This window comes from Dipodascopsis tothii (assembly GCF_038497935.1).
Source record: "Dipodascopsis tothii strain CBS 759.85 unplaced genomic scaffold V1510scaffold_1, whole genome shotgun sequence".
Taxonomy (NCBI): Eukaryota; Fungi; Ascomycota; class Lipomycetes; order Lipomycetales; family Lipomycetaceae; genus Neoaidaea; species Neoaidaea tothii.
The window spans coordinates 26,485-49,732 of NW_027117985.1; the positions used below are offsets into that span (position 1 = coordinate 26,485).

The window sequence follows — 23,248 nt, forward strand, 5'->3', positions numbered from 1 at the left end:
CGCACGGGTATCCGTCGGTACCGGTACACCTGTTCTGCGGCCATGCGCCGTCATGCGGCGGGTGCTGTGGCTGCGCGCCACCGGGTATGATCGGACTGCGTGCGGCTGAAGGCGGCTACGCGGGCGGGCGCCCCAGCCGACCGGCAGCCGTGCGCCAGGCGCGCCGGCGGAGGGCCGTTCTGAGCCGCACGCCGTGCGGCTTGTAGCCGCAGCCAGGCGGCTACGCAGGCGGGCGCCCCAGCCGACCGGCAGCCGTGCGCCAGGCGGGTGCGGCTACAAGCCGCACGGCGTGCGGCTCAGAACGGCCTCCGCCGGCGCGCCGCGAGGCCGGCGCCGCACGGCGTGCGGCGTGCCTGGGCTGCGCCACGCGGGGCGCCACAACACCGCCGCACGCCGTGCGGCGGAATTTTCGACGCAACTTCTGCCCACACACCACCGATCGCAATCAAGACACGCATGATGTCGGAGCCAGAGACGACGCCCACGCGCGAGGGATCGACGCCGGCGCCGGCGCCGGCGGAGACAGAGCAGGAGCCGCCGATGGACGACGACGCCGACCTGGACATGGTGGATGCGGACGACCTGGTGCTGGGGGACGCGGCAGCCACCGTCCTGCCGGCAGTGCCGCCCGCCGACGAGGCCGGGGCCACCACGCAGAGCCGGCGGCGGGACAAGGGCCTCAAGGAGTTTCTCAACGCCGTGGACGACTACGCGCCGATCGTAAGTGGGCGCGCGGGCCGGCTGACCAGATCCCCGACGCGGTGACGGACTACTACCTCGCCAAGGCCGGCTTCGAGTCCAGCGACGTCCGCATCAAGCGGCTCCTGGCGCTGGCGACGCAGAAGTTCGTCGCGGACGTGGCCACGGACGCGTACCAGTACTCGCGCATCCGCTCGGCGTCGGGCTCGGCGAGCTCGTCCAACCCGAGCAACATGCAGTTCCGCGGCCGCGTGCCCGGCGCCGGAGCCGGCGGCTCTGGCGGCCAGGGCAAGGTCGTGCTGACCATGGAGGACCTGGCGTCCGCCCTGAGCGAGTACGGCGTCAACGTGCACCGGCCCGAGTTCTATCGATAGGCTAAATACATCATTCCTGGCCGACCACCGCGCGCACGCCGCCGAACGCGAGCACCTGCCCGATCCGCCGGCTGCCGGTGAGCAGCATCACCAGCCGGTCGACGCCCATGCCCCAGCCGCCGGTCGGCGGCAGGCCGTACTCGAGCGCGGCGAGGTAGGCCTCGTCGACGGCGGGCGCCTCGGCGTCGCCGGCGGCGCGGTCGCGGGCCTGCGCCTCGAACTTGCGCCGCTGGTCGAACGGCGAGTTCTCCTCCTCGTACGCGTTGGCGAGCTCCTTGCCGCCCACGTAGAGCTCGAACCGCCGGGCGAGCCGGACGCCGCCGGGGCCGCCGGCCGCCTTGGCCAGCGGCGACAGTGCCTCGGGGTGCCCGAGCACAAACGTCGGCTGCCCGTCGGCCAGCGCCGGCTCGATGTAGACCTCGAACAGCCTGTCGAGGTACTGCGCGACCGTGCGGGCCGCCGGCGGCGCCAGGCCGCGCTCGGCAAAGAGCGCGGCCAGAAACGCGGCCGCGTCGGCCTCGGGCCCGGCGAGCACGTCCAGCGGCCGGCCCAGCGCGGCCTCCAGCGCCGGCACGAACTCGATCTGCCGGAACGGCGCGTCAAAGTCGAGCCCGGTCTCGGCCAGCCACGCGGCCACCACCGGCAGGTCGCGCCGCGCGGCGCCGGCCAGCGACCGCAGCAGCTCTTCGGTCGTTGCCACCAGCTCGCCCAGCGTCGCGTACGCCTGGTAGAACTCGCACACCGTGAACTCGGGGTTGTGCGTGGCGTCCACGCCCTCGTTGCGAAACACCGGCCCGAGCTCGTACACGCGGTCGAACCCGGCAACCACCAGCCGTTTGAGCCACAGCTCCGGCGCGATCCGCAGCTCCAGGTCCGTGCCGGCCGAGCCCAGCGCCGTGGCCCGCGTCACGAACGGCCGCGCCGCTGCGCCGCCCGCGCTCGTCGACAGCAGCGGCGTCTGCACCTCCATGAACTCGCGTGCGCCCAGAAATGCCCGGATGTGGGCGACCACGTACGACCGCGCCCGCAGCACCTCCCGCGCGTCCCGCGCGACCAGCAGCTCCAGCGTGCGGTGGTGCGCCCGCTCCTCGTCGCTCAGCGTCGCCGGGAGCGGGTGCAGACACGGCGCCAGCAGCTCCACGGGCTCGGTTGCGCACACCGACGGCTCGCCCGTCTGCGACCGCCCGGCCACGCCGGCCACCGACACGACGTCACCGCGCCGCAGCGCGTCCCGCGCCCGCCGGTACTCGGCCGGCGCCAGCTCTGTCCAGTCCTGGCGGTACACGACCTGGACCGTGGCCTCGTTCTGTACAATGTCCATGAATGCCAGCTTGCCGCCGGCGGTCCGTATCCGGGCAATTCGCCCGCGCACGACCACATGCGCGCCCTGGTCGCGCGCAAACCCGTGCTCGGCCACGGCCTCGCACTGGGCGCGCGCCGCCGCCACGCTGACCGCCTGGCGTGGCCGCAGCACCGGATACACCGGCTTGTCGCCGGCCAGCAGCCGCTCGTTTCGCGCCTTGTACTCGGCCGCAGCCGAGCGCGCGGCCGCCTCGGGCGTCGTGCTGGCCCAGCGAGCCAGGCACCGCGCACGCGGCGCCGCGGTTCGTATCCGCGCGCGGATCTGCCGTCAGCACACCATACAGCCGCATATAGCCGCATATAGCCGCCGGCGGTGGCTGCTCGTCGGGACCCGGCTGCGCCACAGCGCTGCCGCACCAGCCACGCCCACGGAAGCTGCGGCTGCCATATAGCCGCCGGTCATATAGCCGCCGGCGCGCGAGCCTCCGGCGGCGACTCCGGCGAGGCTGGCTGCCCTCCGGGCAGGCCGTTTCTGTGCCCGCGCTGCCCGAAGCGCAGCCGTCCTCGGCAGAGTCGCCGCCGAGTCTCGTGCGGCTATATGCCGTCCGGCAGCACTCCGTCGGCAGCAGCCGCCCACCCGGCAGACCACCACGGCGGCTACCCCTAGCCACACGACAGGCCAATAGCATCAGAGAGAAGATTAGAAAGAATGCGCTCACGGGCGCCGGCGAGCCGGCGCCGTCGCTCGGTCAGATCATCATGTGCTGGCGACGCGTCGTGTGGCCACAGCAGGCGCGCGGGGAGCCCTAGAAACTTACCATGTGTCTTTCTCGGTCCGGGCCGTGTCCTGGCGTGTTTTCAGGCCTGTCGGGGCCGGATTGCGTGCGCGAGCCGCGTGCAAAGGTCGATCGGCTCGTCAGTGTGGTTGCCGGCCTGGCTGGGTTGGGTGATCCGGCGGACCTAAAGCGCTGAAAATTCTTCACGACACGATCACGTCCCGAAACCCGACAAATCTGCCCGACGCCGACGCATCCGCCAGATTCCCTGCTCAATTCGCGACCCACCTGTTCTAGCTGCCCTGTCGACGTGATCGACAGCCCGCGTGAATCGAATTCAAGATGTCTATGTTTGGCCTCGGAGGAGGAGCCAATGGCCCCGTCAACCCCGCCAAGCTCGTCGCGGCCGAGACCGAGCTCGACATGGTGACCGACATGTTCAACAGGTGAGTGAGCGCCCGGCCAAGCTGACCGCAGACTGGTCGAGTCGTGCCACCAGAAGTGCGTGCCGCCGCGCTACGGCGAGGGCGAGCTCAACAAGGGCGAGTCCGTGTGCATCGACCGCTGCGTGTCCAAGTACTTTGAGGTCAACATGAAGGTCGGCGAGTTCATGCAGAAGATGGGCGGCGCTGGCGGCGCGGGTCCGCGTCCGTTCTAGGCCTGTACATAGCAATACAGTGTATATATGAGGAGATGCGGGAGATGCGGGAGGGCACGGCCGGCGGAGGGGCGGCCGCGCGGAGGAGCAGCCGCGCCGGGCGGGCCGCCGGGGCCTCCGACCGCCGGCGGCCGGCAGGGCACGGCGGGACGCGCGTAGATCGGCGCCGCACGGCGTGCGGCGGACGCCGCCGCACGGTGTGCGGCGCTCACGTGACCACACACCTAACCCCTCTTCCTGAACAATTTTTTCCACCCCGAGCCTCGTCAACCTCCAACAATGCGGCCTGCTCTGACCCTGCTCAAGCGCTCCGCGTGGAAGGGTGAGTCCAATGCCAGACACCACTGACGCAGGCCCGTTCGTGGTGCCGCTGCCCATCGCGCACGCCAAGAAGACCAAGCAGCCCATCCAGACCATGGCGCGGGCCTGCACCATCCTGCCCAACTTTGTCGGCCTGCGGTTCCAGGTGCACAATGGCATGGAGTACTTCAACATCGAGATCACGGACGACATGGTCGGCGCCAAGCTCGGCGAGTTTGTGCCCACGCGCAAGCGGTAAGTGCGCGCGCGACGGAGCTGACGGCAGGTGGACGTACAAGAAGGGCAAATAGCCGGCCCCGGCCGGATGTACATACAGAGGAACGCATCGCAGACACAGGGCGCAGCAGCGCGTGTATAGTTGTGTATATACAGAACAAAATAGACAAAATCGGCTGCTCGAACAAAACTGCTATGTACAGGCTAGCTGTCGCGGCGGGAGCCGGCCAGGTCGAGCGGCGGCGCGGGCATGTTGAGGATGCTGAGCCCGTTGAACTCGGCCGGCGGCCCCGGCAGCGGCGGCGGCAGCGCGGCGGCCATGGCCGGCGACAGCGTCGACGGGAGCGAGACCGGCATCGCGGCCGGTGGCGCCAGCGACGCGGCCGACGCCGGCCCGGCGTCCTTGGCGGCCTTGTTGCGGCCAATGAGCCCCGAGATGAACGGCGAGTGCGCGCGCACGGGCGCGTCCGCCTGGTGGAGCAGCTTGGCGGGCCCGAGCGGGTCGAAGCCGGCGTCGAACTGCTTGCCGACCTCGTTCTGCTTGGCGTACTTGTCGGCGCTGTCGCCGGTGCGGAAGTCCCAGGGAAAGCGCACGCCCTTGCGCGACGTCTGCTTGTCGCCGACGCCGGACTTGAAGTCCCACGGGAAGCGCACGCCCTTGCGCGGCGACGGCGGCGGCTCGGGCGCGCCCAGCGGCAGGCTGCCGAGGCTGCTGGCCGGGCTGGCGGCCAGCGCGCCGTCGCCGCCGCGGCCGTTGAGCCCGAACAGGCCGCCCCACGAGCTCGCGTTGAACGAGGTCGTCCGGGGCCGCGGCGGGCTCGGCGCCGAGCCCAGCGGCGATGCCGGCGCCGGCGAGAACGGGCTCGGGCCCATCATCGAGCCGTTGTCGATCGAGATCTCGGACGTCGAGATCTCCGAGCCGGACGTGCGCGACCGCGACGGCCGCGGCATGTCGTCCGAGACAAACAGGTTCGTCGGCAGGAGCATGTCGACCGACGGCGAGACCGGGCCGTCGGGGCCGCCGTCGGCGTCGTCGAACAGCGTGATCTCGGGCCCGGGCGCGACCGGCGCCGACATGAACGGCGCCAGCTGTAGGCCCGAGCCCGCCGACGGCGGCGCCGCCGACGCCGCGAGCGCCGCGCGCGACGCCGACGTGATCAGGCTCGTCATGGACGCCGACGTCCGCAGGTTGCCAAACGCCAGGTCGTTGAACGTGGCCGCGTCCGGGAACCGCGGGTCGTGCAGCGGGTACGACGCCAGCGGGCCCGACACGACCGGGCCGGCCTTGCGCATGCGCGACCGCCGCCGGCCGAGCTGGGCCGCCTTCTTGTCCTGGGCCATCTGGCGGGCCTGCGGGTTGACCAGCAGCTCCTGCGCGCGCCTGTACTCCTCCTCGGCGTCGCGGTACGTCTGGAAGACCTTGACGTAGCGCATCTCCAGCGCCTTCTGTGTGTCCTGCCAGGCCTTTTGCAGCCTCATGTCCTCGTCGTTCTCGGCCTGCAGCCGGGCCATGAACTCGGGGTCGTCGCGCAGGGCCGGGTTGGCCGCGGTGCCGGCCGCGCGCGTGTCGCGGCGGCTCTCGGCGCGCTTGATGTTGGCGACCAGCGTGCGCACGACCTCCTCGGCCTCGGCGGCCTCGGCCGCGGCCGCGGCGGCCTCATCGCGCAGCTGGCGCACGCGCTCGGCGGCTTCCGCAGAGCACCGGGCGCTCTCCTCGGCCAGCCGCGCCGCGCGCAGGCGTGCGTCCGCGGCCTCGCTCCGCCAGCGCAGCCGCTGGTTGGCCGCACGGTCGATGTCGTCCCGGCGCTGTTTCAGCGCGCGCTCGACCTTGGCCTTCTGCGCCTCGAGCGCGCGCTTGGACTCCTCGAGCGCCTTGGTCTCGGTGCGCAGCTGGGCGCGCACCGAGTCCTCCTCGCGGCGCCGGCCGCGCAGCACGGCCAGCTCGGCCAGCAGCGCAGCCTCGGCCACGGCGTGTTCGTCCTCGCCGTGCGAGAGCTGCTGCGAGGTCTCGATGATCTCGCTGCGGATCTGGTCCAGCTCGGCCGTCAGCGACTCGAGCGTGTACGGCTGGGTCGCGGCCGTGAAGGACGAGTGCTCGGACGGCCGGCGCGAGTCTTTGCCGCGGCGGAACTGGGTCTGGACGCCGTCCGGCTTGGCCGGCGCCGCGGCGTCGGCCGCCGGGGCCGGCGCGGCGGCCGCGTCGACCGAGCTGCGGCGCACGGGCTGCACGCTCGCCAGGACCAGGTCCTCGGACTGGCGGCGGGTGCGCAGCCGGATCAGCTGGCCGCTGGCCGAGTAGTTCTTGGAGTTGACCTGGGGTCAGCGCCGCCACGGGCGCCGCACTTACCGCCAGCACGCGCACGCTGTAGATGTGGTCGGGCGTCAGCCCGGTCACCGTCACCGTTGTCTCGCGCTTCTCGCTTTCGCCCACTGCTGTCAGCGCGCCCGGCAGGCCACGTACCGTTCTGGCCGTTCATTTGGATAACATGCTTGGCCACGCTGTTCGCGCGCTCGGGCAGCGACCAGTGCAGCACGATCGAGTCCGCGCCGACCGTGTCGAGGCACACCAGCGGCGGCGACGGCACGTCGATCCCGAGCAGCTGGACCAGCGTGGGGATCGGCACCTGCAACAGCCGAGTGGCCCGGTGCAGGAGCCACACCAGCGCGAGCACCGTGGCCACCAGCGAGAACAGCATCTGGTCGGCCGGTGGCTCGCCGTCGGGCGGGGGAGAGCTTGTGTTGTGGCAGCGTCGAGCAGCCTCGGGTCGTCTGCGGTGTCGGTGCTCGAGAAAAATCCTCACGATGCGTCAGCCACGGCGGTGCTGGCGTAGCGGCGCAGGTGGCTCACGTGCCGCGCCGTGCGCCGCAGACGGTGCGGCGCGCCGTTGCGCACGTGACCGCCGGCTCCGGCTCCGGCTCGGCCGCGCCCGCCGCCGCCCGCCGCGCGCCCGCGCCGCCCGCCGGACCCGCACGCCGGACCCGCACGCCTGCGCGGCGGCCGCCCGCCGTGGGCGTGCTGGCACACGCCGTGCCATGCTGTGCCGTGCCCGCGCCACGCCCGCCCCGCGCCACGCCGCGCCGCGTCGCTGCGCCGCCACCCCAGCGTCGATCCGGGCACGCCCAAAGCAGCCCAGCGCCAAGACTTTTGTCAAACAAGGAGTGCGTGCATATGCACGCCTATGCAGGCCTATGCATAAAACACAATGTACCGCTCCAGCGCGCAGGCCGTCGATCAAGACCGCTGGGCCGGGCGGGCGCCGTGGCCGACCTCTAAGCGGATGCGCGGGCGCGCACGGGTCGCCCAGCGAGTCTGGCCGGCAGGCAGCCCGCCCGCGCACCGCACGCGCGCCCGCACCCGGCCCAGCCGAGCGCCAGCGGGGCGTCTAGTGGCTGCCCAAGCCTGCCCGTGGCTGCGTCCACTATGTCCTGCCCGGGCTAGTGGACGTTGTCGGCTCGCGGATCGCCCAGCCTCCCGGCCGCTCGGCCGGGCCGATCCATGTAGCCGCTGCGGCCGGGTCGTGGCTGTGCCAGTGGCCTCTCGCTGGCTGCGCCTGCGGTGGCCACAGCCGCCCGGCACCGCCCAGCACCGCCCCGTGAGTCGCCCGGCCAGGCAGTGGCCTGACGCGAACACTGGCCTCTAGCGGTCTGCCACTGCAGCGCCGACTATCTGCTTCTAGGTCCCACAGACCACGTCGCTTAGCCCGTCTACGGCCCCAGAACGGTCCTTGGCAGCCTCCGCCGCTGGCGCAGGCCGCAGCGGCTGCCGCGCCGGCGGCGCCGTCGGCGCCGTGCGGGCCGCCAGCGAGCCGCGCGGCGTGCGGCTGGGCTCCACGACCGCCGGCCCGCGTCCGTGCGCTCGCCCATACGCGCTGCGCGGTACGCCGTGGCGGCCCCAACAGCCGCCCCCAAAGTCCGTAGTGTAGCGCATACAGCCGCCGCGCGCGGCGCGCCGTTTGACACGTGAGTGTTGGGATCACGTGAGACTCAACAACGCTGTGACGACGAGCGCGCACCCGCCGCCCACCCATCCTTCGATCAAACATCCGCCAGCAAGCGGCAGCAGCGGCAGAGCGCAGAGCGCAGGCCAGCAAGCGACCACACCACGATCGCGGACGCGATCGACCATCCCAGCGGCTCCCAGCGCGGTCCGACCGCAGCGCACAACCGCGCCCCATCAGAGCGCGCCCGGCGCGGAGCGGCAGAGGCCGCAGGACCGCAAGTGAACCAAGCAGGCGCAAGCAGGCGGCAGCCGCCAGAGCATCGCGGGCCGCAGAGCGCCCGCAGCCCACACCATGCAATACGTCGGCCGTGCGATCGGCAGCGTGTCCAAGACATGGAACTCGCTCAACCCGGCGACGCTGTCCGGGGCGATCGACGTGATCGTGATCGAGCAGGAGAACGGTAAGCGCGGGCGCGGGAAGCGCTGACGACAGGCGACCTGGCGTGCTCGCCGTTCCACGTGCGGTTCGGCAAGTTCTCGCTGCTGCAGCCGTCGCAGAAGAAGGTCGAGTTTGCGGTCAACGGCCGTAAGAGCGGGTTCGCGATGAAGCTCGGCGACGGCGGCGAGGCGTTCTTTGTGTTTGAGACCGACACGGACGTGCCGCAGGACCTGCTGACGTCGCCGGTGCTGTCGCCGTCGCCGTCGGCGGCGTCGTCGCCGGCACCGAACGAGGCCGGGGGCGGACTGCAGGAGCCGGACTACCTGGACCTGTCGAGCAGCCCGGTGCGGACGGCAACCAACATGTCGACAGCGTCGGCGCCACTGGAGCCGGTGCGGAGCCAGTCGCTGCCGCCGACGGCGGACTCGGCGAGCGACAGCAACGTGCCGGCGCCGGCGGCCACGCGGTGGGGCAGCGTGAGCGCGGCGCGGCGCGGCTCGCAGCCGGCCGCGCCGCTGGCGACGCCGCCGGACTCGGTGCTGTCGGCGTCGCCCGAGGCCGAGTGGCCGTCGCGCGAGCTGCGGCAGGCGCTGGCCGCGAGCATGCGCTCGGACGACCCCGAGAGCTCGAGCGCCGTGTCGGGGTCGCCGCCGTCGCCGCGGTCGCGATCGCCGCCGCTGAACCGCGACCAGGCGCTGCTGCGCGCGCAGGCGCTGAGCCGCAAGCTCAGCATCTCGCAGATCCCGACCAAGGTCACCGAGGCCGGCGACGTCATGCTCGACATGCGCGGCTACAAGGCCGGCGAGGAGGAGACGGCGCGCGCCGAGGCGCTCGCCAAGCGCATCCTGGCCGAGGAGTTTGACCTCTCGGCCGAGATCTCGTCGATGCTGACGCCGGACGACAAGGGCAACCTGTGGATCTACGCCAGCGAGGACGCGCGCGAGCGCGCCCGCCACGGCTCGATGGAGTTCGACTACGAGCCCGACGACCTGAAGGACGGCCCGTCGACGCCGCCGATCACGCCGCCGCTGGCCAGCGTCGGCCGCGGCGACCTGGACGGCGAGGGCCAGAAGTACGCCAAGACCCTGCGTCTGACGTCGGACCAGCTCAAGTCGCTCGAGCTCAACCCGGGCTGCAACCCCATGACGTTCTCGGTCAACCAGGGCCGGGCCGTGTGTGCCGCGCGCATCTTTTACTGGCGCTACGACGCGCCCGTCGTGATCTCAGACATCGACGGCACCATCACCAAGTCGGACGCGCTCGGCCACGTCCTGACCATGCTCGGCCGCGACTGGACCCACGCCGGCGTGGCCAAGCTGTTCACGGACATCTCCAACAACGGCTACAACCTGGTGTACCTGACGTCGCGGTCCGTCGGCCAGGCCGACTCGACCCGCCACTATCTGCGCGGCATCGAGCAGGGCACGTACAAGGTCCCGGCCGGGCCCGTCATCCTCTCGCCGGACCGCACGATCGCCGCCCTGCGCCGCGAGGTCATCTACCGCAAGCCCGAGGTCTTCAAGATGGCCTGTCTGCGCGACATCCAGAGCCTGTACGGCCTGCGCGAGGGCACGCCGTTCTACGCCGGCTTTGGCAACCGCATCACGGACGCGCTCTCCTACCGGTCTGTCGGTGTTCCGTCGTCGCGCATCTTCACGATCAACCCCAACGCGGACGTGCACATGGAGCTGCTCGAGCTCGCAGGGTACAAGTCGTCGTACGTGCACATGTCGGACCTGGTCGACCACTTCTTCCCGCCGGTCTCGGTCCAGCTCGGCGACGAGCGCTACACGGACGTCAACTTCTGGCGCGAGCCCATGCTGGACATCTCGGACTCGTCCGACGACGACTCGACCGCCCGCGGCTCGGCGCCGAGCACGCACAGCACCGCCAGCAAGGCCGCGAGCTACAACGATGACGACGAAGGAGACGACGACGACGACGACGACGACTACGACGACGACGAGCCCTACTTCGCCGACGACGGCCTGATCACGCCCGTGCCGGCGCCCGACGACGGCACGCCCAGCTCGGTCTTCACCGACGACTACGGCTCGGAGGTCTCGAGCCTGACCGGCCTGTCCTAGCGGTTTGATTTTTGTTCTGCTTTGCCGGCCGCGGCGGCCCCGCCGGGCGGCCCGCGCCTGTAAATACACGTCTTTTTGAGCTACAGCGGCCGCGCAAAGTGCGCGTCGTCCGCGGCGCCGCACGGCCGCACCCACGCGCTGTGCTCGGCCGCCGCGCGCTCGTCCACGGCGCGCCGCAGCTTCTCCACCGGCAGGCCCGGCCGCCGCACGGGCGCCAGGTCCGCGGCGACCACGCCAACGTAGTACACCGGCAGGCCGGCGGTGCGCACTGTCCGCAGCACCTGCTGCGTCGACGTGTCCCACACGTGCACGCGGCCGTCCAGCGACCCGGACACGAGCCGCGTGCCGTCCGTGCTCACTGCGAGCCCGCCCACGGCCGCCGTGTGGTGGTGCAGCGGCCGCGCGGCCTGCTGCCCGTGTGTCACGGCGTCGATCTCGATCACGTCCGCGCCCGCGCGCCCGACCGCGCGCCCGACCAGGTCCAGCTGGAACACGCGCCCGTCCGCGCACCCGACGTACACGCACCGCTCGGCCGGGTCCAGCGCCACGCTCGTCAGCCGCTCGGGAAACACCGCGGTCTGTGCCGCGCGCAGCGTGCGCAGGTCCCACACCCTCAGCGTGCGGTCGTCCGAGCAGCTGTACAGCCGCTGGTCGCCGCCGGGGCCCGCGGCCAGCGCGGTCACCGCGAGCGAGTGCTGGCTCGCCGACGCCACCGGCTGCACGGGCCGGTACCCGGCCGCGGCCGTCACCAGGTCCAGCACCCGCCAGCTGCTGATCCGTCCGTCGCCGCCGGCGGTCACCAGCAGCGAGTCGTCCGCCGAGAAGACAGCGGCCCGGACGGCTTGGTAGTGCGCCTCCCGGTAGAACAGGCAGTTGCCCGACGCGACCTGTTGTCAGCACGCTTCCACGCGGCCTATGCGGCTATATGCGGTTATAAGCCGCATGGTGTGCGGCTTATAGCCGCCCGGCCTCGGCGGGCCTCCGGGCGGCCGGCTGGGCAGACCATGTAGCCGCAGCCGCACTCGCTGCCAGGCGGCTATATGCGGCTATATGCCGCATGCTGTGCGGCTTATAACCGCCGACTGTAGCCGACCATGTAGCCGCCGCCGCACGGAATGCGGCGCGCACCCATCACGATCATACAGACGCCGCCGCACCGCCTGCGGCATATAGCCGCCGCCGGCGACCGTCGCGGCCTGCCCGCACCCCGCCGCCCCGCTCGCCGCCCCGCCCTCGCCCTCGCCCCGAGGCCTCCCGCGGTGCGCCGCCCCCCGAGGCTCGTCCACACGGCCCGCGCCAGATCAACTCACCTCCCATAGTAGCAGTTTGCCGCCCGGTGTGCCCACTGCAAGCAGCTGCTCCGAGTGCGAGAACGCCAGGCACTCGGCAGTCTCTGGAAGCACGATCTTCTGGACCGCGCTGTCCTTGGCGTACGAGTACACGAGCAGGATCGGCTTGTCGTGCTGGGCGCAGGCCACGTAGGTCCGGCCAGCATACACGGACTTGCTGGTGCCGACGCTGCCGTTGAACGCGCGCATCGGTTTCGACGAATGCAGGTTGGCCGCCTGCAGGGCCTTGGCCCGGTCGGCGCCGTCTTTGGGCGTCTGGCCGTAGACGAGGATCTCGTCGTAGGGCTCGCTGCTCATTGCGTGGTGAAATTTTTGCGAGTTCAGTTAGTTTTCACGCGCAACGCGACCAGGTCAACCGGACGGCGACGCACAGAGCAGCGCCAGAGCAGCGCAAGCAGCGCACCGACACAGACGATCCGAGCGCAGAGCGGACGTGCTGCGCGACGCATCGAACGCGGCGGGATCCCCGACGCACCACACGGACGCACGGACAGCTGCGCCGCACGGCGTGCGGCTCACAATGGACCGTCGCCGCCGCCGCCACGAAACCGAGTCCGAGCAGGCCCGCCGCTGGGTCGAGAGCGAGGACCTGTTCGTGCTCCAGCAGGCACGCAAGGGCGCGCTCATCCGGATCCGCGAGAACCGGGCCAGGGCCGTCGACTGGCTGGCCCACAACTTTGCCGTCCTGGACGCGCTGGACCACCCGTCCGTCGAGGACGACATCGCCGAGCAGACGGCCGAGGTCCGGCGGGCCCGGGACGTGATCGCGGGCGTGGCCGACGCCGACGTGGCCGCGCTGGTGGACGGCATCCGCAACTATATCGCGCTCGAGGCCGGCACCGGCAACCGCGCGGACTGGGAGGCCATGCTGGTGCTGGCCGAGCGGCGGCAGCAGCCGGCGGACTCGCGCGCGATGGGCACGGTCGCGCCGGACGTGGCCGCCGTGCTCGACGGCAAGAACTACGCGGAGCTGCTGGCGCTGGAGGAGAAAGTCGACCGGCTGACGGCGAGCGATTCGACCCTGGACGTCGACTTTTGGAACGAGCTGCGCCGCCAGCTGGTCGTGGCCAAGGCCGAGGAACGGCTGCGCGTGCTGCGGCGACGGGTGCTGGCCACGCTGGCCACGCTGGTGCGGGACCAGCAGCGGCGCGAGGCCGAGCTGGCCCGGCAGCGACTGTCGGCGGCGGTCCGGCGGCAGGGCGCGGCCGGCCCGGTGGTCTACGAGGCCGAGATGGACGCGCTGGCGGCCGAGGACGCCGGCGAGGCTGCGGCGGGCGGCACAGAGGCCGTGGCGGGCGGCACAGAGGCCGAAACAGGCGCTGAGGCGTGCGGCGCGGCCGCGGACGCCGACTCCGTCGCCGAAATCGACCCCCCCGAGGCCGCCACCGCCGCGCTCGCGCCCGGCGCCGGCGCCGCGTCCGCCCTGGCGCCGGCCGCGCTCGCCGAGCGACTCGCCGGGCGGCGCGCCCGCGTCGTGGCGCGCGTCTTTGTCCCGCGCCAGCGGTCCGCGCAGGCGCGGGCACCGACGCCCGAGCCGGCCGCCGCCGCCGCCGCCGCCGCAGCCGCCGCCGAACGCGCCTTCGAGGCCGTCGCCACGGCCGACGCGTCCGCCAACGACGAGGACTTCGCGGACGAGGTCGCAACCGAGTCCGACAGCCGGCTCGTCAAGCCGCGGTACTTCAACCGCGTGATCATGGGCTTCGACTGGAACCGGTACAACCAGACGCACTACTCGCAGTCCAACCCGCCGCCCAAGACGGTGCAGGGCTACAAGTTCAGCATCTTCTACCCCGAGCTGGCCGGGTCCGCGCACGCGCCGACGTACAAACTCGTGCGCCCCAAGGGCCGGCGGCGCGGGCTGGCGCCGCCCGGCGAGGACGAGACGTGCGTGATCCGGTTCATCGCCGGGCCGCCGTACCAGGACGTCGGGTTCCGCATCGTCGACCGCGAGTGGGACTACTCGGCGCGGCGCGAGAGCGGGTTCCGCAGCAGCTTCGACAAGGGCATCCTGCAGCTGCACTTTCGGTTCAAGAAGATATACTACCGCAAGTAGTTTTCTAGCTCTGGCTCTGGCTCTGGCTCTGGGTGGCGGCCTCGGCCAGCGCCTCGGGGCTCAGATCGACGCCGACGGCCATGCGCGAGGCCACGTAGCGCTGGGCCACGACGCCGATGGCCAGGCCAAGGCCCTCCTCGACCCACTCGGCGAGCCACTCGCGGGGGTCGACCTGGCCGGGAATGTACTCGTCCGTGTCGAGCCAGGTGGCCCACTTGAGCGGGAACGACTGCGAGTGCGTGACAAAGGTCAGGGAGTGGGCCGGGTCGTTGAGGTAGACGACGAACGTAAAGAACTCGGCGCCGCCGTCGAGGTCGCCGCTCTCGGCGCGCGACGGGCACGGGATCGCCGCCGGCTGCAGCGACAGGAAGATGTCGGACTTGCGGATGGGCGAGTCCGCGGCCTGCTCGGCGTCCTTGCCCTTGCCGATGGCCTCCTCGGCGTTGGCCTTGGCGAGCTTCTCGGCGGCCTCGATGCCGCCGGTGAAGACGTTGAGGTCGCGCGGCGCGCCCTTGTCGGACCCGCGCCGGTGGCTCTCGACGCCCTTCTGGACGATGATGAGCTCGCCGCCCTCGACCTGCTGGATCACCCGGTCGAAGACCGAGTAGACGATCGAGTCCACGGACGGGTAGCCGACGATGTCGTGGAAGATGTGGATCCGCAGCTGCTCGTGCCGCAGGATCGGCGGCGCGATCGTCGACAGCACGCTCGAGAACGTCGAGGCCAGCTTGTGCGACAGCCCGAGCTTGTTGAGCGCCTCCATGTTCTCCTTGACCTTGGACTCCCACACCTTGGCGTCCGACGACTGCTGGATCTCGCGCACCTTGGACTCGGCCGACCGCAGCGCGGCCGACGCCGAGTCCCACAGCCCGCCGGACGAGCCGCCGATCCAGCTCGTGAACGACGAGACCGCCTCGCGCGCCTTGGCCGCCGCCGGCGACGGGCTGCCCGAGTCCGACCGGTCGGCGGCGTCGTGCTCGACGACCTGCACGCCGGGCGCGATCTCGGCGGGCGCGGCCGCGGCCGGCGCGGGCACGGCGGCCGCGCCGGCTGCCGGGGCGGCCACGGCTGGCGCCGGGCTGCCGCCGTCGTCGCTCTTCTTGACCGTTTTCTTGCGCGGCGTGGCCGTCTTGGCCTTGCCACCGGCCGCCTTGCGCTCGGGCTTGGCCGCGCCGGCGTCGCCGGCCGCGCCCGCGTCGCCCGCAGCCTTGTCGTCCTGCGTCAGCGAGTCCAGGTAGCCCAGGAGCTCTTTTTCGTCCTGGGTCGTGGACTTTCCGTTGCCGGACGACGGGCCGAGCGACTCCAGGAACTGCAGCACGTCGTCGTCATCCGCCTTGGTCTGGTCCTTGGACATCGTGATCGCTGGTCCCGGTGGTGCTGCCGTGGTCTGGGGCTGTACGGCCTGGATTTGCGTGTCGGGCGTCGACGGAGGTGACGTTGCGGAAAGTGGTGAGGAGGAAAACACGGCGGCGAGCCGCACGGCCAGCCGCACGAGCCGCACGCGCCGCACGGCGTGCATGCGCCGCACGCGCCGCACGCCGGCCGCGCCACGCCGGCCGCGCCCCCCCGGCCGCCGGCGCCCGCGCCGCTGGCGCCCACGCCGTCCGCCCGCCGCCCGCCGCCGCCCGCCCGGCCGGGCCCTCGTCGTCTACGGGGCGCCTCGCGCCGTCTACCACACAATCACATGCATTCTCTACTTGAACGAGACGTTGTCGATCATGCCCGCCAGCAGCGTGATGATGTTGTTCTCCATGCGCTTGTTGACGTTCTCCTCCAGGTGCTTCTTCGGGTCCTGCTTGCCCACGTAGCGCGTCTTGAGCGCGTCCGCCGACAGTTCCTTCTCCTCCTTGACGCGGCCCGTGTACTGCTCCGACAGCTTCACCATGAGCTGCACAGCCTCCAGGTTCTCCTTGTCGTGGTGCTTGAAGTCCTGGAGCTTCAGGCTCTGGGTCCACTCGCTCTTGTGCAGGTTCAGCAGCATGCTCTCCTCCAGCGGCGTTTTCCGGTAGTTGATGCCGATCGAGTAGTAGTGGCGGTTCAGGCCGTGAATCAGCGCCTGGATCGACGGCTTGTTGAGGTGGCCCAGGTTCGACGTCGTCTGGCGGGGCTCCTGGCCGATGATCAGCAGCGTCGAGTTGATCAGCCGGAACGCGTCGATCACGACCTTGCCCTTGACGGACTGGATCGGGTCGATGACCACAGCCACCGACCGCGGGTTGAGCTGCTCAAACGACTGCTGCGTGTTGATGTCGACCGACGACAGCCAGCAGCCGAAGCCGGGGTGCGAGTGGTACCAGCCGACGACCATCTGGTCGCGGCCCGTCTGCTTGAGCATGTCCATCATCTTGGTCTGGAACACCGGGTCGACGGCCTCGACCGACACGCCCGTTCTGCCGTCAGCGCGCGCCCGCAGCCGTACTCACCCGCTCTGGGGCATCGCAAACACGTCGATCACGCGCACCGTGAAGTCGTCGATGAACTCGCCCAGCATCAGGCCCATCACCTCCATCGGCACGCCCGCCCTGCCGTCAGCGCTGCGGAGCCGCCACCTTACCGTCCGTGCTTGAGCATCTTGAGCAGTGCCAGCGACGAGATGTACACGCACTCCGAGTTGTCCAGAACGGGCTGGTCCTGCTGGTCAGCCTGCGCCTGCTGCGTCGGCCCGCCGCGGCCGCGTGCGCGGAGCCGCGCCTGCCCGCTCCGCCCGGCCTCTTGGCCGCCATCCAACTTACAATAAACGACGGCATCCCGCCGAGCCCGTGGCCGCCCCCGGATTGGCCCAGCAGTCGGTTGAGTCTGTCCATGATCGGTGCGGGTGTTTGCAGACGTTCGTTGCGGTTCTCGTGCCGCTGTCGATCGTGGTCGACGTGATCTTGCGGCGGCGCAGAACGTCTGCCGTCTTCTGTGGTCACGTGATACGCCGCAGACCGTGCGGCGCATCACACGCATGACGTGGCCGCGCGCCCGCGTCCACACGCGCCCGACAGGCCCTGCCGCTCGCGGCCGCCGCCGCCGGCCTCTACGGGACCCTGCCTGCGACCGGTCCGTGTCTCTGCGGCCGCCGTCGTCCCATAGAGCCGGGAGCGGTGGCCGCTGAGCCGACACCGACAACCAGGGGCCCTGCGCAGAACGCGTCCGTGACCATTGCATCTACGTCCACTTCTGATTCTCTACCGGCGTCCAAAATGTCGTTTTGGTTGCTGGGCGGCCGTCGTTGGTCGAACTGCATATCGCATTGTGCGTGTATGCCGTCATGCGTATTATCTGTAAATAGGGCATCGCAACCCATTCGTGCGATCCTATATCGTCTACGTCTTTACCCAAACACCGTTCCCAGCAGAGCACGCTGCCAACGCTTCTCGCGGCTCTGTCGGCTCCCTGTGCCTGCGATCATCGACGTTGGCGTCATCAGAAGCTCGCCCGAGAACGACTGACTCGTCTCCAGCGATGACCTCGTCTGCGGTAGCACCCGCGGAATGACTTGTAGGACCGTAACGAGCGAAACAGCGACGGACAGGGTCGCATGGTCTAGCTCGTGCCCAGACTTGAGTCAGGACTGACAAAGACCGCGGTCTGTAGAGGGTACGAGCGTGTTTGGTAGGGTCAGGGCAGATCAGGTACCAGGCACAACGGTGCGGGATACCGCGGGTCGGCCCGGGTGGCAGGCGGGTCGGTGCCGGCGGGTCGATGGGGTTTCGGCATTTGAACGTGCTTCGGACTGAGTCCGTGATCTCTACAGGCCTGGCAGATTCTGCAGAGGCGTGTGGCGCGTTTCCGGACCCGATCTGTGTCCGGGACACGGCCACAGAGCTAGCTACACGGGCAACCGAGTTACGGTGACTCTGACGAGGTCTGGGTACCAGAGGTACAAAGGTTCCAGGTTTCAGACAGCGAGGGGGTACGAGAAATCAGTGACGGGGCAGGTGATCTGGTGCGACCTCGATCACGGTGTCAGGTACTGGTGGTACTGGTAGAGTCATAGTCGAAAGTTTGTTACCGGCAACTGGGAACTTGTTACTTAGGCTGTTACCGAAACTCGGGGTACTGTTACCGATCGGTCATTGGAGTCACATCTCCCTGTCTCAAGTAACTAGTATCCGGCTCCAAGTGATATGGCACCGGCGGGTACAGTAGCAAGTAACGAGACGACCAGAAGCCCAGTAACAGGGTCGCAAGTCACTAGATCGCGAGTAACGTCGCCCGTTACCGAGTCCGAGGTATTACCAAAGACTCATACACATACTCGAGTCATCCTGCACATGCCCGATCGAACACACCCTGCACGCGCAGTTCGCCGGCCGCTCAGATCGGTCCTTGTCGGCTGCGCGGGCAGGTGGCACAATGACGCGGTAGTTTACCCGGCTGACAAACCATAATTTACCCGGCCATGCGGATGAGTCAGGCAAAAAAAAAAGAAAGAATAAAGGGCCACCACACAGCTCCAGTTTGCCATCGCTCAATTGACGCCGACGCAGACCAATTGCTTCAGCCATCGTGATGACTTCCCCTGTGACCCTGCACCTTCGCGCCGAGTGCAAGCCGCTCGAGCACCGCTCGGCGCTGACGCCTACCACGGCCAAGCAGCTGCTGGACGCCGGCTTCAACGTGATTGTCGAGCGCTCGGAGCAGCGTATCTTCGACGACGAGGAGTTCGAGAAGATCGGCGCCACCCTCGTGCCCGAGGGCTCGTGGGTGGACGCGCCCAAGGAGCACATCGTGATCGGCCTCAAGGAGCTGCCAGAGGACACCTTCCCGCTGGTGCACGAGCACATTCAGTTTGCGCACTGCTACAAGGACCAGGGCGGCTGGAAGGACGTGCTGAGCCGGTTCCCGGCCGGCAAGGGCACGCTGTACGACATGGAGTTCCTCCAGGACGCCACCGGCCGCCGCGTGGCCGCGTTCGGCTACCACGCCGGCTTTGCCGGCGCGGCCATCGGCCTGCTGAGCTGGGCCTGGCAGCAGCAGCACCCCGACGGCACGCCGCTGCCGGCGGTGGAGCACTTCCCTAACGAGGACGAGCTGATTTCGACCGTGAAGGAGGCGCTGGCGGCCGCGGTCAAGGCCACGGGCGCGTCGCTGCCCACGGCGATCGTCATTGGCGCGCTCGGCCGGTGCGGCTCGGGCGCGGTCGACATGTTCCTCCGCGCCGGCATCCCCGACGCCAACATCTCGCGGTGGGACATGGCCGAGACCGCTCGTGGCGGCCCGTTCGAGGAGATCCCGCAGCACGACATCTTCGTCAACTGCATCTACCTCTCCAAGAAGATCAACCCGTTCGTGACGGTCGAGACCATCGACGTCCCCGGCCGCAAGCTGTCGACCGTCGTCGACGTCTCGGCGGACACGACCAACCCCAACAACCCGCTGCCGATCTACACGATCGCGACCACGTTCGCCGCGCCGATGGTTCCTGTCGACCTCGTCCACACCGCCGACAAGCCCGTGTCGGTTTGCTCGATCGACCACCTGCCGTCGCTGCTGCCGCGCGAGTCGTCCGAGGCCTTCTCGGCCGCGCTGCTGCCGTCGCTGCTCGAGCTGCCCAACCGGAGCTCGGCCCGTGTCTGGACCGACGCCAAGGCGCTCTTTGACCACCACGTCGCCCGTCTGTAGGCGCATAAAAGTTGCGGCTTGCCGCTGTATTACCAATGTACACGTTCAAATCATTAATGTCTATCCTTAACCCAATGCTACACCGGCGACAGCTCGTGTTCGCCGTCGTCCAGCTGCTTGTACACCGGGCTCGTCGGACTCGACCGCCCGGACCGCAGGTGAAACCACCGCCGACGCGGCGTCGTCGGGCTGTCCAGCCGACCCTCGTAGACCGTCCACGACGGCCGCTTCCAGTTGCGCAGAAGCAGCGAGCTGCACACGACCGAAACCGAGCTCATGGCCATGGCCGCGCCGGCCGCCATCGGCGGCAGCATCACGCCGAACGGCAGGAACAGCCCCATCGCGAACGGGATCGCGATCACGTTGTAGATCGCAGCCCAGAACAGATTGAGCTTGATCCGGCCAAAGATGTCGCGCGAGAGCACGATAGCCGACGGCACGTCCAGGAGCACGTCCTGGCGCATCAGCACGATGTCCGCGGCCTCCATGGCCACGTCCGTGCCGCCCGAGAGCGCGATGCCGATGTCGGCCGTGGCGAGCGCGGGTGAGTCGTTGATGCCGTCGCCGACCATGACCACGCGCTCGCCCTCGTCGGCCTGCATCGTGCGCACGATCGCCTGTTTTTCGGACGGCTTGACGCGCGACCAGACCATGTCTTCGGGAATTCCGACCTCGCGGGCCACGTGCAGCGCCGGCGCGGTCTGGTCTCCGGTAACCATGGCAACCGACAGCCCTAACCGCTGAAGCGCCAGGATCGTTCCCCTCGCGTCACGTCGGATGACGTCCGACAGCACGATCGCGCCAGCGTAGGCACCCTCGATCGCGACCAGCACGTGCGTGGCGCCGGTCGTGTTCTCGGCCAGCTCGGCCAGCTCGTCTGCGGGCACGGTCACGCCGAGATCAGCCATGAACTCTGGGTTTCCGGTGGCCACCTTGTAGGTCTCGGTGCCGACCGTGACAGAGGCCTGGACGCCGCGGCCGACGACGGCGCTGAAGCCGGCAACAGTCAGACCGAGCGAGCTTGTCAGCGCAGCGGACGCGTCGCTGCCCGACGCGCCGCTGTACGTCGTCGAGAAGCTGTCGTCGATGAGCTTCTGCTCCTTGGTGGTGCCCTGGATCTCAGCCACCGCAGCCGCCACAATGGCCTTGGCGATCGGATGCTCGCTGCCCTGCTCGACCGCCAGCACTAGCTTCCACCACAGGTCGCGGCGGTAGTCAGAAGCAGTCCACAGCGACACAATCGACTGCCGGACGACAGTCATCTTGCCGAGCGTGAGCGTGCCAGTTTTGTCAAACACGCAGCGAGTGACCTTGGTCGCCAGTTCGAGCACGGCACCGCCTTTGACCAGGATGCCGTTCTCGGCGCCGACGCCGGTGCCGACCATGACCGCGGTCGGCGTGCTGAGACCGAGGGCGCACGGACACGCGACAATCACGACCGACATGCACAGATTCAGACAGACCACGAACTTGCCCTCGGAGCTCTCAAACACGCTCGGCGGGTGCGCCAGCACATGCGACAACACCATCCACAGCAGGAACGTGAACAGCGCCAGACCGATCACGGTCGGCACAAACTTGCCGGCGACCATATCGGTGAAACGCTGGATCGGCGCGCGGCCAGTCTGGGCTTCCTGGACGAGCTTGACAATCTGGGACAGTTGCGAGTCCTTGCCGGCGCGCGTGACGCGGAAGTCGATGCGGCCCGACCCGTTAATTGTGCCCCCGATGACCGCCGAGCCCACAAACTTCTCGACCGGCACGGGCTCACCCGTGACCAGCGACTCGTCCATGTGAGTCTCGCCATAGATGACAATGCCGTCGGCCGGGACCTTGGCGCCCGGCCGCAGAATGACAATGTCGCCAGCCTGGATGAGCTCGCTTGGCACCTCGCGCTCCTCGGGATTGGTTGCGATGTTGGCCGGGTCCGCGTAGATGCTCGCCATCGACGGCGTCAACGACAGCAGCCGCGACAGCGCGGCCGACGTCTGGCCCTTGGCGCGGTTCTCGAGGTACTTTCCGAAGAGAATGAACGTCAGGATCATGGTGGAAGTCTCGAACGCAGTCGGCGGCGGTGTGTCGCGAGCAGTGAAGACGCCCAGGAGCATCGAGAAGACCGAGAATGCAAAGGCGGTCGAGGTACTGAGACAGACGAGGACGTCCATGGTGGCCGAGCCGTGCTTCAGGGCGCGATATGCCGACACGTAGAACCGCCAGCCGATGTAGAACTGCAACGGGATCGTGAGTGCCAGCGAGAGCACACTGCGCAGATACAGGCCGGGGATCAGCAGCCGCAGCGTACCAATGTCCCATGCCGGCGAGCATCGCGGCAGCACCATGTTGAGCACAAACACAGGGATCGTGTAGTACAGCGAGCGGCGGGCAGCATTGCGCCACGCGCGCGTCTCTTTGGTCCGCGAAAGCGAGTCGAGCTGCGCCGTGTTGTTGGTCATATCGGCCAGCAGGGCGTCGAACCCCGTGTCCGAGATGGCGTCCACCAGGTCGCGCGGGCCGACGACCGACGGATCGTAAACGACCTTGGCCTCCTCGGTCGCCAGCGCGACCAGGGCCTCATGGACGCCGGGTATCGCCCGCAGCGTGCCCTCGACCGTCGTTGTGCACGACGAGCAGGTCATGCCAAACACCTTGATGAACACAGTCTCGGGCGCCGAGCCGCCGACGTCGGCGACAGGGCCCTCTGAAGACACGACGAACGCATCGAAGCCGCAGTCCTCGATTCTGGTCGTCAGCAAAAATCCTGTGCCCGGGGCTAGCCGCGCGAGCCGCACGAGCCGCACAGCCGTGCCTAGACCCGACCCGGCCTGCCCCGACCCGGCGCACTTACGCTTCCTTGATCGCGTCCACCGAGACAACGTCCGCGTTGTGGCGCACGGTCGCCCGCTCCGTGATCAGCGACACGGCCACCGACTCGACGCCGTCCATCGCGCCCACAGCGGTCTCGATCGAGACGGTGCACGACCCGCAGGTCATGCCGTCCACGGAGTATGTGCTTGTTGTTTCTGCCATTTCCAAAACGTCTGCGCGCGCGCAGCTGCCTGGGCCTCACGCGATGCCTCTGTGACAGTCCAGCCGAACAAGAGCCAACGTCTGACGGTTCCCGGAGGCTTCCGGGGGCTTTATAAAAAAAAACCTGGCGTGTAGTCAAAAGTGCTCCATATTAGTGAGCAAATTTACTGCCAGTTAGAGTTTGGCGGTGCGAGGAAATGGCAATGGCAAATCTAATCAGATGACACAAGTGCGGTGCGGCGCATGGAATGCGGCTCCAGCCGGCGCGCAGCACGGCACTTGGGCCGCGAAGGTTGCCGCGTGGCGCCAGACATATGCTCGCTAGCCCCATCGGGCGGCGCCATTCCGAGCCGCGTTGCGCGACAGTTATGCTGCGTGGGCACCTCAAGCGCCGCGA

At 69.3% G+C, this 23,248-nt stretch overlaps 12 protein-coding genes across 12 annotated transcripts; 6 read left to right on the forward strand and 6 right to left on the reverse strand.

Moving 5' to 3' along the window:
* Nucleotides 1–97: 97 nt before the first annotated feature.
* V1510DRAFT_408773 (transcription initiation factor TFIID 23-30kDa subunit-domain-containing protein) lies at nt 98–1,223 on the forward strand. The gene is made up of 3 exons (XM_066932464.1): nt 98–146; nt 393–720; nt 750–1,223. Exons 2-3 carry the CDS (start codon nt 457–459, stop codon nt 1,071–1,073), a joined length of 588 nt encoding a protein of 195 aa, XP_066791622.1. The 5' UTR covers nt 98–146; nt 393–456; the 3' UTR covers nt 1,074–1,223.
* V1510DRAFT_408775 (uncharacterized protein) lies at nt 1,035–3,313 on the reverse strand. Its single transcript, XM_066932465.1, has 2 exons — nt 3,194–3,313; nt 1,035–2,697 (listed from the first exon to the last, which is right to left on the reverse strand). Exons 1-2 carry the CDS (start codon nt 3,194–3,196, stop codon nt 1,084–1,086), a joined length of 1,617 nt encoding a protein of 538 aa, XP_066791623.1. The 5' UTR covers nt 3,197–3,313; the 3' UTR covers nt 1,035–1,083.
* Nucleotides 3,314–3,347: 34 nt separating this feature from the next.
* Nucleotides 3,348–3,843, forward strand: V1510DRAFT_408779 (putative mitochondrial import inner membrane translocase subunit). Its single transcript, XM_066932466.1, has 2 exons — nt 3,348–3,597; nt 3,629–3,843. The coding sequence occupies exons 1-2, from the start codon at nt 3,494–3,496 to the stop codon at nt 3,807–3,809; spliced, it is 285 nt and encodes a 94-aa protein (XP_066791624.1). The 5' UTR covers nt 3,348–3,493; the 3' UTR covers nt 3,810–3,843.
* Nucleotides 3,844–4,073: 230 nt separating this feature from the next.
* Nucleotides 4,074–4,534, forward strand: V1510DRAFT_371340 (mitochondrial 37S ribosomal protein uS19m). Its single transcript, XM_066931475.1, has 3 exons — nt 4,074–4,131; nt 4,163–4,364; nt 4,396–4,534. The coding sequence occupies exons 1-3, from the start codon at nt 4,089–4,091 to the stop codon at nt 4,418–4,420; spliced, it is 270 nt and encodes an 89-aa protein (XP_066791625.1). The 5' UTR covers nt 4,074–4,088; the 3' UTR covers nt 4,421–4,534.
* Nucleotides 4,535–5,288: 754 nt separating this feature from the next.
* Nucleotides 5,289–7,042, reverse strand: V1510DRAFT_348116 (uncharacterized protein; the record flags this gene model as incomplete). Its single annotated transcript, XM_066930839.1, has 3 exons — nt 5,289–6,659; nt 6,694–6,779; nt 6,808–7,042. Coding segments are annotated over 3 exons (1,692 nt in total), but the record flags the coding sequence as incomplete, so codon positions are not given.
* Nucleotides 7,043–8,250: 1,208 nt separating this feature from the next.
* On the forward strand, nt 8,251–10,895 carry V1510DRAFT_387605 (Lipin/Ned1/Smp2-domain-containing protein). The gene is made up of 2 exons (XM_066931705.1): nt 8,251–8,747; nt 8,780–10,895. The coding sequence occupies exons 1-2, from the start codon at nt 8,639–8,641 to the stop codon at nt 10,810–10,812; spliced, it is 2,142 nt and encodes a 713-aa protein (XP_066791627.1). The 5' UTR covers nt 8,251–8,638; the 3' UTR covers nt 10,813–10,895.
* V1510DRAFT_408786 (WD40-repeat-containing domain protein) lies at nt 10,809–12,770 on the reverse strand. The gene is made up of 2 exons (XM_066932467.1): nt 12,123–12,770; nt 10,809–11,699 (listed from the first exon to the last, which is right to left on the reverse strand). Exons 1-2 carry the CDS (start codon nt 12,456–12,458, stop codon nt 10,893–10,895), a joined length of 1,143 nt encoding a protein of 380 aa, XP_066791628.1. The 5' UTR covers nt 12,459–12,770; the 3' UTR covers nt 10,809–10,892.
* On the forward strand, nt 12,682–14,214 carry V1510DRAFT_358372 (cactus-binding C-terminus of cactin protein-domain-containing protein; the record flags this gene model as incomplete). Its single annotated transcript, XM_066930911.1, has 2 exons — nt 12,682–13,449; nt 13,609–14,214. The coding sequence occupies 2 exons, from the start codon at nt 12,682–12,684 to the stop codon at nt 14,212–14,214; spliced, it is 1,374 nt and encodes a 457-aa protein (XP_066791629.1).
* Nucleotides 13,740–15,326, reverse strand: V1510DRAFT_408790 (maintenance of telomere capping protein 1). The gene has a single exon (XM_066932468.1). The coding sequence runs from the start codon at nt 14,975–14,977 to the stop codon at nt 14,219–14,221; it is 759 nt and encodes a 252-aa protein (XP_066791630.1). The 5' UTR covers nt 14,978–15,326; the 3' UTR covers nt 13,740–14,218.
* A 558-nt stretch (nt 15,327–15,884) lies between these two features.
* V1510DRAFT_408792 (JAB1/Mov34/MPN/PAD-1 ubiquitin protease-domain-containing protein) lies at nt 15,885–17,073 on the reverse strand. Its single transcript, XM_066932469.1, has 4 exons — nt 16,947–17,073; nt 16,769–16,845; nt 16,638–16,736; nt 15,885–16,604 (listed from the first exon to the last, which is right to left on the reverse strand). The coding sequence occupies exons 1-4, from the start codon at nt 17,016–17,018 to the stop codon at nt 15,908–15,910; spliced, it is 945 nt and encodes a 314-aa protein (XP_066791631.1). The 5' UTR covers nt 17,019–17,073; the 3' UTR covers nt 15,885–15,907.
* Nucleotides 17,074–18,666: 1,593 nt separating this feature from the next.
* On the forward strand, nt 18,667–19,904 carry V1510DRAFT_408796 (Saccharopine dehydrogenase). Its single transcript, XM_066932470.1, has one exon. It carries the CDS (start codon nt 18,712–18,714, stop codon nt 19,822–19,824), a length of 1,113 nt encoding a protein of 370 aa, XP_066791632.1. The 5' UTR covers nt 18,667–18,711; the 3' UTR covers nt 19,825–19,904.
* V1510DRAFT_408798 (E1-E2 ATPase-domain-containing protein) lies at nt 19,822–23,004 on the reverse strand. Its single transcript, XM_066932471.1, has 2 exons — nt 22,670–23,004; nt 19,822–22,563 (listed from the first exon to the last, which is right to left on the reverse strand). Exons 1-2 carry the CDS (start codon nt 22,849–22,851, stop codon nt 19,902–19,904), a joined length of 2,844 nt encoding a protein of 947 aa, XP_066791633.1. The 5' UTR covers nt 22,852–23,004; the 3' UTR covers nt 19,822–19,901.
* Between the last annotated feature and the right edge of the window lie 244 nt (nt 23,005–23,248).